Below are 13,000 nucleotides of genomic sequence, written 5' to 3'. Positions count from 1 at the left end.
TCTTGGCTCCGCCCCCCCCTAAATTCATAGATTTTTTTAACCACAGTTTTAGGTTTCCAGAAAAACTAAGTAAAAAAAGTGTAGAGAATTTCCTCTAGCCTTTTCCTCTCACACTTACAGTTTCCCCAATATTGTAGGTATCTTAGAGATTTATTTATTTACTTATTTGGAAGTCATAATTACAGGAGGCGGGGTGGGGAGCGTTTGAGCGAGCTTCCATCCATTGCTTCACTCCCCAAATGGCCACAATGGCCAGGACTGGGCCAGGCTGAAGCCAGGAGCTCTTTTCAGTTCTCCCCCATGGTTGCAGAGGCCCAAGCACTTGGGCCATCTTCTACTGTTTTCCCAGGTCATTAACAGGGAGTTGAATTGAAAGTGCAGTAGCCAGGATTCAAACCAGCTGCTATATGGGATGTTGGCTTTGCAGGAAGTAGCTTAACTGCTATGCCACAACACTGACCCCTTTTAAAGGTTTTTTAAGACTTATTTATTTATTTGAAAAGCAGAATTAGAGAGAGAAAGAGACAGAGACAGAAAGAGGGGGACAAAAGAAGAGAGATAAAGAGATTTTTCATTCACTGGTTCACTCCTCCAATGGTTTCAACATCTGGTACTGAGCCAGGCTGAAACCAGGAACCTGGTACTCCATCCTTGTCTCCCATGTGGGTTGCAGGGGCCCAAGTACTCAGGTCATTCTTCCCTGCTTTCCAAGGCACATTAGCTCTGAGGAGGCTTGATCAGAAATGGAGGATCCAGGACCAATGCTCCTATGGCATGCAGCTGGCGACTTAATTTGCTGTGCTACAGTGCAGGCCCCTGTATTAATCAATAATTAATTTCAAGTTTGTGAAGGATTGGTGTTAATTCTTTAAACATTTTGTAGAATTCACCAAGTCTGAAGCTGTCTGATCCTGGACTTTTCTTTGAGGGATATTTTTAGATCACTAATACTGTCTAATTCTATATTATAGGTTTTATTAAATTTTTACATTCTTTTTGAGACAGTTTTAGTAGTTCATGTCTCCAGCAGCTACACTGATTGAAAATGTGTTCATTGGCCGGCGCCGTGGCTTAACAGGCTAATCCTCGCCTTGTGGCACCGGCATACCGGGTTCTAGTCCCGGTTGGGGCGCCGGATTCTATCCCGGTGGCCCCTCTTCCAGGCCAACTCTCTGGTATGGCCCGGGTGGCCCAAGTCCTTGGGCCCTGCACCCCCATGGGAGACCAGGAGAAGCACCTGGCTCCTGGCTTCGGATCAGCAAGATGTGCCGGCCGCAGCAGCCATTGGAGGGTGAACCAATGGCAAAAAGGAAGACCTTTCTCTCTGTCTCTCTCTCTCTCTCACTATCCACTCTGACTGTCAAAAAAAAAAAAAAAAAAGTGTTCATTTCCTCTTGGTTATCTAATTTTGAGTATATAATTATTTATAATATTCCCTTGTAATTCTTGCTTTTGTAAAGCCCAACATTTCTTCTTCTTCTTTTTTTTTTTTTTAAAGATTTATTTATTTATTTGTAAGTTAGAGTTACACAGAGAGAGGAGAAGCAGAGAGAGAGAAGTCTTCCATCCGATGGTTCATTCCCTAGTTGGCCGCAACTGCTGGAACTGCGCCGATCTGAAGCCAGGATCCAGGAGCTTCTTCCGGATCTCCCACGTGGGTGCAGGGGCCCAAGAATTTGGGCCATCTTCTTACTGCTTTCCCAGGCTATAGCAGAGAGCTGGATCGGAAGTGGAGCAGCCGGGACTCGAACCGGTGCCCATATAGGATGCCAGCGCTTTAGGCCAGGGCATTAACCCACTGCGCCATAGCGCCAGCCCCCATTTCTTCTTTTTTTTAAAATTCATTAATTTGAGTTTTTTCTGTATTCTTTTGGATAATATACCAAAAGATTTGTTAGTTTTGTTGATTTTTTTTTTGAAGAACTAACTTTTGTTTTTTTATTGTTTTTTTTCTGTTGTGTTTGTAATCTATGTTTTGCTTAGTATATTTTAATATTTATTATTTGTTTCCTTTTGCTTCGTGTGGTTTACTTTCCAGTTTTTTTTTTTTAAGATCTATTTATTTATTTATTTATTTGTTTATTTGAAAGGCAAAGTTACGGCGGTCCAGCTCCAGCCATTGTGTCCATTTGGGGAGTGAACCAGCAGATGGAATATACCATGCTCTCTCTCTCTCTCTCTTTCTCTCCATCTGCTGAGTCACTCTTCAAATGGCCTCAATGGCCAGAGCTGGGCCAAACTGAACCCAGCTTCTTCTGGGTCTCCAAGGGGGGTGCAAGAACCAAAGCACCTGGGCCATCTTCCACTGCTTTCCCAGGCACATTAGCAGGGAGCTGGATCGGAAGTGGAACAGCTAGGACTCCTCAGGACTCAAACCAGTGCCCATATAGGATGCTGGCACTGCACAATGGCCCCTATTTTCCAGTTTTTTAACTTTTTTAAAAAAATTTACAAATTGGTTGTATGTTCTAAACAAAGTTTCCCAGTTTTTAAAGAGAGAAGATTAGATTATTGCTTGGAGATTTTTCTTCTCATTTAATGCAGGCATTTATACCTATAATTTCTCTCTTAAGTACTACTTGATTTCCTATTTATGTTCTGTGTCATGCCTTTTTTCTTCCATTACTGCCATAGTTTTTGTTAAGTGAATATTTTCTGTATGCCATGTTGTTTTCTTGCTATTTCTTTTACTATTTAAAAAAACTGACTTTTTAGGGGTTACTATGTGGATTGTAAGTAACATATTGTAACAATTTAGTTGGATTTAATATCATTCAGTTTTTTAAAAAATTTTTTTATTTTTTTTAATTTTTGACAGGCAGAGTGGACAGTGAGAGAGAGACAGAGAGAAAGGTCTTCCTTTGCCGTTGGTTCACCCTCCAATGGCCGCTGTGGCTGGTGCACTGCGGCTGGCGCATCGCGCTGATCCAAAGCCAGGAGCCAGGTGCTTCTCCCGGTCTCCCATGCGGGTGCAGGGCTTGGGCCATCCTCCACTGCCTTCCCGGGCCATAGCAGAGAGCTGGCCTGGAAGAGGGGCAACCTGGACAGAATCCAGTGCCCCGACTGGGACTAGAACCCGGTGTGCCGGCGCCGCAAGGTGGAGGATTAGCCTATTGAGCCGTGGGGCCGGCCATCATTTAGTTTTAATATTTAAAATTTTACTCCTATATAGCTGCTTTCATCCTCTTTTTTTTTTTTTAAAGGTTTGTTTAATTATTTGAAAGAGTTACACAGAGAGAGGAGAGGCAGAGAGAGAGAGAGAGAGGGAGGGAGAGAGGGAGAGAGAGAGAGATCGATCTTTCATCTACTGGTTTACTCCCCAGTTGGCTGCAATGTCTGGAGCTGCACTGATCTGAATGTAGGAGTTAAAAGCTTTTTCTGGGTCTCCCACATGGGTGCAGGGGCCCAAGGAGTTGGGCTATCTTGTACTGCTCTCCCAGGCCATAGCAGAGAGCAGCTGGGACTCAAACCGGAACCCATATGGGATGCTGGCACTGTAGGCAGCAGCTTAACCCGCTATGCCACAGCACCCACCCCTTCATCCTCTTTTTGCTATTATTGTCATGAAAATTACATGTTTGTACATTGTAAGTCCACCAACTCACATGGTTTTGTAATTATTGCTTTATGCACTTCCTTTTAAAGTTATATAGGACAATAAAAGAGAAAAATACTATCTTCTATATTTATATTTTATTTATATTTGTGTCTTCTGTCTAGTTAATATAGTTAATATAGTTACTTTTACTGGATTTTTTTTTTAAGTTTTATTTATTTGAAATGCAGAGTTTCAGAAAGAGTGGGAGATGGAGAGAAGGAGCGATCTTCTGTCCACTTGTTCATTCCTCAGCAGTCAGTGCTGAGCCAGAAGCCTAGAGCTCCATCTGGTCTCCGCTGTGGGCGTAGGGGCCCACGCACTTGTGCCATCTTCCATTGCTTTCCCAGGCACTTTAGTAGGGAGCTAGATCAGAAGCTGAGTCTTAACCCTCAGATAGGGTGCTGGCATCTCAGGTGGTGGCTTAACCTGCTGTGGCGTAGCGCCCATCCCTGTTGAATTTTGTAATATGTAGATTGATGTTCCATATCAAATTTGTGAAAATTCTGGCTATTATTTCTTTACCTATAAGTATACCTTTTGCCTCTTTGTCTTTTCCACTCCTAGGACTTTATTATGTGAATGTTGGTACATTGGTATTGTAAGATGATATTTTAGGCTCTGTTAACTTTTTCTTATTGTTTTCCTGTGCTTCTCAGATAGGGTAATATCAATTGAACTATCTTCTGTTTTCCTAATTCTTTCTTCTCCCAGTTCAAATCAGCTGATAAGGCCCTGAAATGATTTTTTTTTCATTTCTGTTGTACTTTTCACCTCAGAATTTCTATATGGTTCTTTTTAAATTTCCTATCTCTTCATTCATACTCTTTATTCAGTGAGACATTCTTGTACTTTCCTTTGGTTTTTATTTTTATTTTTTAAAAGATTTATTATTTATTTATTTGTTTATTTAAAAGGCAGAGTCACAGAGAAAGAAGGGGAGATCTTCCATCTGCTGGTTCACTTTCCAGATGGCTGCAGTAGTCAGGGCTGGGCCAGGCCAAAGCCAGGAGCCAAGAACTCCTGCATGGGTGGCAGGGACCCAAACACTTATGCCACCATCTGTTACCTTCCCAGGTGCATTAGCAGAGAGTGGGATTGGAAGTGGAACAGCGAGGACTTGAAGTGGTGCTCACAGGATGCCAGTGACACAGGCGGTGGCTTTAACCCCCGTGCCACAATGCTGCTCCCCTCTCCTCCTTGTGATTCTTTTTCTTTCTCTCTCTCTCTCTTTTTTTTTTTTAAGATGTTATTGATTTATTTGATAGGTAGAGTTACACAGTGATAGGGAGAGACAGAGACAAAGGTCTTCCATCCATTGGTTCAATCTCCAAAGTGGCCTCAGTGGCTGGAGCTGCGCCATTCCAAAGCCAAGAGCCTGAAGCTTCTTCCAAGTCTCCCACACAGGCGCAGGGGCCCAAGTGCTTGGGCCATCTTCCACTGCTTTGCTAGGCCATAGTAGTGAGCTGGATCGGAAGAGGTGCAGCTGGGACAGAACCAGCACCCATATGGGATGTTGGCACCACAGGCGGAGGATTAACCTACTGTGCCAAAGTGCCAGCCCCTGTCCTTTTGAGTCTTTAGAAGTGGTTGCTTTTAGGTCTTTCAAAGTATTTATAATAGTTGATTTCAAGTCTAATTTAGTCCAGTGTCTAGACATCATTAAAGATGATTTCTACTGACTTTTTCTTTTTTTGTGTGTAGTCTGTATTTCTCATTTATGTGTCTCAATTTTTTGTTGAAACTGAATTTTTTAAATAACATATTGTGGCAACTCTGGAAATTAGATTCTTTCCTCTTTGCCATGTTGCTTGTTGTTTGTTTAGTGACTTTCCTCATTAATTCTTTGAAATCAGTCTTCTTTGCTGTCTGTATTGAAATCTGCTTGGTTAGCTTAGTGGTCAGCTAATGATTGGATAGAGGTTTTCTTAAATGCCTCGGACCAGCAAGTCTCCCAGGCTTTGCTACCTGGCATCCAGTGTGTGTTGGGTCATGCTGATGCATGCACAAATAGTTTTCACCCTTGCCTTCCCTTTACTTTACTTCCTACTTGTTTGGAATCTCAAGATGAGACATTATTGCCCTCTTGGGTCTCTCCTGTGTAACACGCATGGCCTTGCGCCTAACTGTGATCCTCCAGAATTCCAGGAGCATTGTTGGAGCTTTCATTCAAAGGTGAGACATTTGTGCCCTCTTGGGTCTTTCCTGGGTAACATGTATGGCCTTGCACCTAGCTGTGGCCTTCTAGAATTCCGGGAGTATTGTTAGAGCTTTCAGAGTTCTCTGTGGATGTTTCCTTCTCCAGTTTTCCTTTCAAGGTCTTGGTCAGCTTCTTTGCCTGGTTGTTGTGTGCTCTCTTTGGCAGCTTCTGTGCTGAATAATTGTCAGTGATTTGTTTTGGCCATGTTCTCAAGAGGGTCTTATAACAAGTTAGCTCTTGGTGAAGGCAAACCTGCAAATAAGGTGTAGGGCTGCGGTTCCCTGGGACTGGGGATTTGGGGGAGATCCATACTTGCTCAGCTCTTGCCAGTGGGCTGTTGGCTCTCAGCTGCTGAGTTGGAGGAAAAACAGAGCACAGCCAAACAATGAAAAACTTGCTGCTATTGCCAGTATTCAGCTAATTTTTTTTTTGAGAAATTTTCCGGGTATTGTAAACCTTTGTTTGACTTCCAGAGTTTTGAAAAAGTTGTTTTTTGACGGTTTTTATTCATTATTCTCTTGGCTCCTTTGGAGCAATAGCTTTTCAGCCACTGTCTCTCATTCCTTTGAAAGTATTACTAGTAGGTTTTTTAAAGTTTTCTTTCTCAAAATCTTCTCTGTCCTTCAGAACATGTATTTGTTTCTTTTTCATCCTCAAGTACCTTGGTTGTCTGCTCAGATTGAAGAGTGGGAATGAAAGGCTGACCAGAAACTCTGAGTTGAGTGGGTAGTGCGTGCTGACTGTAAACTGGTATTTACTTCTAGGTGATAAATTCTATAAAAATGTGGCCCCTTAGAGTTCCCCAGAAGTGCTATCTGGGATGCCACATATGCTACTGCAATTTGGGGTGCCATAGGATATCACCACATGCTTATTAATAAATCCTCAATATGAATAAGCCTGAGCGGGTTCTTGCCTAATATTTAGAGAAGAATTCTAAATACCGGCATAAGTAAACGAGGTAGCATGGTACATTATAGGCTTTTATTCAGTGAGAGAAATCATAGGAGAGCGAGAGCTTTATCTAAGAGAGAGAGGTAAATCTGAGTTCATACCGAGCACCAGGAACCAGCCACATGGAGGAGCACCTAGGCCAGGAAACCTAGGGCAGGGGGCCCGAAGGCCACGTGCCCTGGAGGCGCAGGGCCACAGCAAGCCCCCTTCTGGCAAGAAGCCAGGGGAGAAGGGCGGACACACTGTGTCCCAGGCTTATAACCAACTTCCAAAGGGCAGTGGTTAAATAATCTGATTGGCTGGTGGGCACCCAGGTGTGGCCAGGTAGGAGCATGAGGTCACTCAGGGGCATGGCAAAGGTATCAGGTAGGGCGTGAGGTCACACAGGAGTGTGGCGAAGGTGTGATCTTCCAGCTCACAAACCTAATCAATTTTAACCTATATGCCTGCCTACTTCATAGGTTATTTATTTTTATTTTTTTTTTGACAGGCAGAGTGGATAGTGAGAGAGAGACAGAGAGAAAGGTCTTCCTTTTTGCCATTGGTTCACCCTCCAATGGCCGCTGCGGCCAGCGCATCGTGCTGATCCGAAGCCAGGAGCCAGGTGCTTCTCCTGGTCTCCCATGCGGGTGCAGGGCCCAAGGACTTGGGCCATCCTCCACTGCCTTCCTGGGCCATAGCAGAGAGCTGGCCTGGAAGAGGGGCAACCGGGATAGAATCCGGTGCCCCAACCGGGACTAGAACCCGGTGTGCCGGTGCTGCAAGGCGGAGGATTAGCCTGTTAAGCCACGGTGCCGGCCAGTAGGGAATGGTTTAAAGTTTTTGTTTCATGTTGTAAAATAGTCTAGCAAGGAATTAATTAAATCTAAACCTTACAGTCAAGCTCCAATTGAACTAAAGAGTTTAATTTAAAATTTTAATTTAAAAAAATGAGGGAAAATGTTAATGGTTATTTGTCAGCCTAATAATGAAATTTATTGTAAGTTGAGATTCAGAGATTTAACATAAAAGAAAAAAAATCTGATGGTGTCAGAGGCTAATTGTTAGTGATGCATTGTCTTTAAACATAAGAAACTCACCCTTCAGACTTGTGCAAATTGAATTTCTAGGAGAGGCATTTTGTATTGCTGTGCTCAGAGCTAGCAGGCAGAAGTCTGGGCTTCTGTTCCTAAGGTGTGTGTTGTTGGTGTTTGACATCTTAATGACCTTGGCTGGAGACATTTTAATGGCCTCATTATGCAGAGAATGAGAATGTCAGTGAGACAGGAAAGTGACAATGGAGGAAGAGAGGGGTTACAGCTCTGGTGTAGTGGGTAAAGCACTGCCTGCAGTGCCTACGGGTGCCAGTTTGAGTCCCAGCTGCTCCACTTCCAATCCAGCTCCCTGCTAATGTGCCTGGGAAAGCAGTGGAAGATGTCCCACGTCCTTGGGGCCCTGCAACCATGTGGAAGATCTGGATTAAGCTCGTGGCTTTGGATAAGCCCAGCTCCGGCCGTTGCAGCCACTTGAGGAGTGAATCAGCAGGTGGAAGACCTCTCTCTCTCTGTCTCTGCTTCTTTGTAACTCTGCTTTTCAAATAAATAAATAAATGTTTAAAAGAAAGACAATGCCTGCCTGCTTGCCTGCCTACCTGCCTGAGGATTGAGAATTAAGGAGCAGGTGCCTGCCAATATCAGCAGTGTTTTAATGTCTCATGTTTAGTTGTTCAAGCCTGTCAGTTACAATGTGACCACAGTGAATAGGCCTTAACACTGTAGTGCATTTACTGATTCTTTGACAGCCACTTATAATTGTGAGTTTTCTCCCAACAATGGAAGAAACTCTGCCAATAATTTCAGGACAGCCAGACTGAAATTATCTCAGCCCTCACCTGTGAACTTGGGGACATGGTCACGTCAGAGGCAGTGTTTGTGACTCAATAAACTGGCACCTGGGTCGGGGCATGCCCTGGCAACCCTGGCTAGTGGTGTTATTTAGGGGCTTGTTAGGCCAGGGGAGATCTTTGTTACTTTTAAAAGGGAGGGTGATGGGAAACATCATAAGAAATTGATTTTAAGACATCTTTCCAGATACTGGATTTGAAAGTGAGTGATAGTTTTACTCATATGTAGGCCTGAAATGAGAATTAGATTTTTTTACTTCAGCTTGATTAATTAGTATTAATTAAATTATCTGGAGTAACTTAGAAGGATTCTGAAGCTGCATCTGGGCTTAGATGGAAAGGTGGCTGGAAAAGATTATTGTGTCTCCAAAGGAATGGGAAGTGGGGGTGCAGTATTTCAGGTTGGTTCATCCCTTTCATTTTGCTGATGTATATTTTTGGCCTCACTGTTGCTTAAATGTAAACTTCAGAGGGTAGGAACTATGCACATTCAGCCTTAACCATCTCCATATGAGGCATGTATAGTAGGAGTTTGGGTGTTTGTTGAGCAAATAAACAAATGCGTGAACTCAGACCAGAATGTGTGAAATATCTAGAGTTTTCCAGAGTAAAATCAGGGACAGGACTAAGTCCTGACTTTCTAACACAGTGGTGTCACCTTCCTGAGTGAGCATCTGCATGATGCTTGATACAGATTCCAAAAAAATACAACTCCCTTCTCCACCCCAATGAACTTAAACTTCATTTAGGAAGAAAGCAAACAAAGAAGCAAACATATTTTGAATGATTAGAGCTGGTAGGACAGGGTGGCATTTAAGAAAGTTCTAAATTACCAGCCTGGTCCCAGAAGTAAGTGGCATTAGTTTGAATGCAAAAGTACCTTGCTTTTGTCTCAACTTTTGCACTTAACTCCAATAAACCTGTGTTTTGATTGGCAAAAACTCTTTGATCTTAACTTTTTGTAGGAGGTTTAAGATTATGTCCACCCCCTCTTTTTCTTCTTATTTTTGATGTTGTTAGGATGGAGTATTTTGACTGGTTAAGGAGTTTTGCTGCAATTTAAATGCCAAGTCAAAAATAGTCTACTAACAGAAAATGAATGTCAGGCAGACTTTTTAAAGCTGAAGATTATCCAGTCACAACATTTGTTACTAGAGAAATTATTTATAGCATTTTGGAATTAAGCCTAAGTTGGAGAGAAGCCTGTGTAGTGTGATATTAAAGCATTTAAAAAAGCTTTGTTCTAAGCATCCCACCGTGTGTGTTTAGAAAGACATAGGAAAAATAGATGCTTTCATAATTATACATGTTGAGCAGAGAAGTCGCATTTAAGAAAATACTTGATTGCAAGGACACTGGATGCCAACTTCAGGATTGGAATTTCCACCCCAGTCACTGTTGCCCTGTGTAAGGGATGGGTCTTTTATTTTTTATTTATTTATTTATTTATTTTTATTTTTGACAGGCAGAGTGGACAGTGAGAGAGAGAGAGACAGAGAGAAAGGTCTTCCTTTTGCCGTTGGTTCACCCTCCAATGGCCGCCGCGGTAGCACGCTGCGGCCGGCGCACCGCGCTGTTCCGATGGCAGGAGCCAGGTGCTTATCCTGGTCTCCCATGGGGTGCAGAGCCCAAACACTTGGGCCATCCTCCACTGCACTCCCTGGCCACAGCAGAGAGCTGGCCTGGAAGAGGGGCAACCGAGGGATGGGTCTTGATTTCCTTATCTGTACAGTGGGGATGATCATCTTTCATGAGGTTATTGTGAGGATGTGAGATCTTTCAGACAGCACTTATAACAAGTGCTCGATTGTTGGTTATTGCTAATGTTATTGATATAGTTAGTATTTTGCCAATAGGTAGATTTGTATCATTGATTTGTTGGAGGGGGTGAGGATTCAGTCTCACATTAGTGTTTTAATACAATTGACTAAACAGTGATGGTTAATAGTTTATGTTTTTGTTTTCATACAGGTTGAATGTAATTTTTACAAAATTTGATGAGGTTCAAAAATCTGGAAACATGATACAATCTGCTAATGGTGAGTGGAAAAAGCAATCTCTGTTTCTGCTTTTTCAGTTTCCTATCAGTAATGCTGATGCTTTTTCTGAACAGCTGAATTACATGTTTTCATAAGGATTTCTAGTGTTAAATCCTAGCCTCTATTCGTCCACTTTCCCAGATCAGAAACTGTGGAGTCATCGTTGACTTTTTTTTAGAGCCTGTGTTGGATTCACTAGTTAATCCTTTTGGCTTTACTTTTAAAAATGCATCCTGAATCCGATAATTCTCACCATTTCTGTGACCATCTTCCAGATACAAGCTGTCATAGTTTTACCTGGGCTCCCATGGAAGCATCCTAATCAGTATCCTTGCTTTTAGTCCTACTCCCACAGAGCCCGTTTTCACATAGCAACCAGACTAATCCTTTTAGAATGTACGTGTGATGTTAATCCCCTGCTTCAAATCCTCTAAAGCTTCTCATCACACCCAGGCTGCGGTTCAGTGGCTCACGTGGCCTGCTGAGCCCTGCAGGACCTGCCCATTCACTCCTCAAATGGCCACATAGCTCGGGGCTTGGTCAAACCAAAGCCAGGAGCTTTTTCCATGTCTCCTATGTGAGTAACAAAGGCCCAAATACTTGGATCCTCTTCTGCTGCTTTCCCAGATGCATTAGCAGGGAGCTGGATTGGAAGTGGAACAGCTGGGACTTGAGCCAGTGCCCGTATAGGATGCCAGTACTACAAGCAGCAGCTTAATCTTCCATGCCACAGCACTGCCCCTGTTTCTTTTTTAATGATTGTAAAACCATAACAATATTAATAGAAAAAAAGGGTAATTTTTACTGAAGTTCAGCTATTATCAACAAAAATCATTTTTCCATATTTTCTTAGTCTCTTTCCTGTATCCACAGTTTTTCTCTGTTTTGTCCCATTTGTCAGTGTATACTTTTATATATACTTTCAAAAATGTATTATCGATAGAGAGCAAGGACCAGAACTCTGGTGCCTGAGTTATGCAGTAGTGGTGAGTGGGTTGATGGGTGTCCGTGAGCAGGGCTACTCAGACAGTTCTGGACACATGTCTTTCTTTTGTGTGTATTTGTGTAGTATGTGTGTTTCTCAGTTTAAAAATTGTTGACACTGAGAAAGTAATGGACCAGGAAGTAGAAGCAGTGTGAAAAATGAGTTTGTACTTCATTGCTTTTGTTGTAACTATGAAATGGACTCTCATTAGAGTGGGGAGAAAGTCACATCCATGTTGGGGGCCCACCATGGATTTTTAACATGACAGAACACATAGGGAGATGTCATGTACATATGCCATATAAAAGTTGGGTGGCATTGGGTGCATCACAAGAACATTTTACTGAAGTGTATATACTGGCACCCAGATTTCTTGCATGCACGCGTATTCACACCTAGGATATGGCTGAGTAAGAAACCGGTTCTTTAGGCATCTGTGTTAACAAGAGTAATTGGGAAGGAAGGCTTAACTTAGCATTTCTTATACTTTCAGCTCTTTATTGTACATGAGGGAATTGCAAAAAATTTATGAAAAATGGACTTAAAAGGTGGTATAAAAATGTTCGAATCCATGCATGGTTTTATATGTATTTTCCATTAACTTCTTGAAGAGCCCTCATATATGAAGTATCATAATTTTAATTATTACAGCCAAAATATTTGTTTAAAGGACAGAAAGTAATATAAATACACATTTTTGTTGTTGTTGTTGTTCAACAACTCTTGGTCTAATCATTATTTGAACTCTTCTGAACTTTATACCAGTGACTCTTCACTCTCCAGATGCCTGCAGTGGCTGAGGCTGGGCCAGGGCAAAGCTGCAAATGCAGTGCAGATCTCCCATGGGTAGCAGGAACCCAGCTACTGGAGTTATCTCTGCTGCCTCACAGGGCGTGCATTAGCAGGAAGCTGGCATTGGGAGCAGAGCTGAAACTTGAATCCAGACATTCTGGTGGTGGGATGCAGGTGTCCCAGCATGTGGCTTAATCACTAGACCAAATGCCCACCCCTTAAATAGCATTTAAATATTTCCTACACTGTCTTTCCAGTGTTGAGATTTTCATTTTTCTCAAGTCTGAGCAGGTTGAGCTGCTGCCCATGGAAGCTAAACTTTTAGCTTTTAAACCTGGGAACGGCTTCAGAACAGTGAGGTCTTCTGACGCAGCTCTTCCCTCCCCTCCCCAAAGAAACCTTTTATTTAGGGAATGCAATCTTCATGCATTTCCTAAGTACAACTTTGGGTGTGTAATGATTCTTCCCACCATAACTTTCCTCCCATCCACACTGACACACCTCCTTTTTAATATCCTTATTTGAAGTGGATTGAACAGGATAATGAACTTCC

The 13,000-nt window shown here is 42.6% G+C and overlaps 1 protein-coding gene across 1 annotated transcript in view; it reads left to right on the top strand.

The window, feature by feature from the left end:
* CLASP1 (cytoplasmic linker associated protein 1) overlaps positions 1–13,000 on the top strand; it is a 291,310-nt gene that overhangs the window by 127,090 nt on the left and 151,220 nt on the right. The window contains exon 8 of the mRNA XM_062178774.1: positions 10,603–10,670. Coding sequence (XP_062034758.1) covers positions 10,603–10,670 — 68 coding nt within the window. The remainder of the gene's footprint in view (positions 1–10,602; positions 10,671–13,000) is intronic.

Source organism: Lepus europaeus, chromosome 1 (assembly GCF_033115175.1).
Source record: "Lepus europaeus isolate LE1 chromosome 1, mLepTim1.pri, whole genome shotgun sequence".
Lineage (NCBI taxonomy): Eukaryota > Metazoa > Chordata > Mammalia > Lagomorpha > Leporidae > Lepus > Lepus europaeus.
Note: the sequence above shows the minus strand (reverse complement) of the source record. Positions and strands in the feature narration are given on the sequence as shown.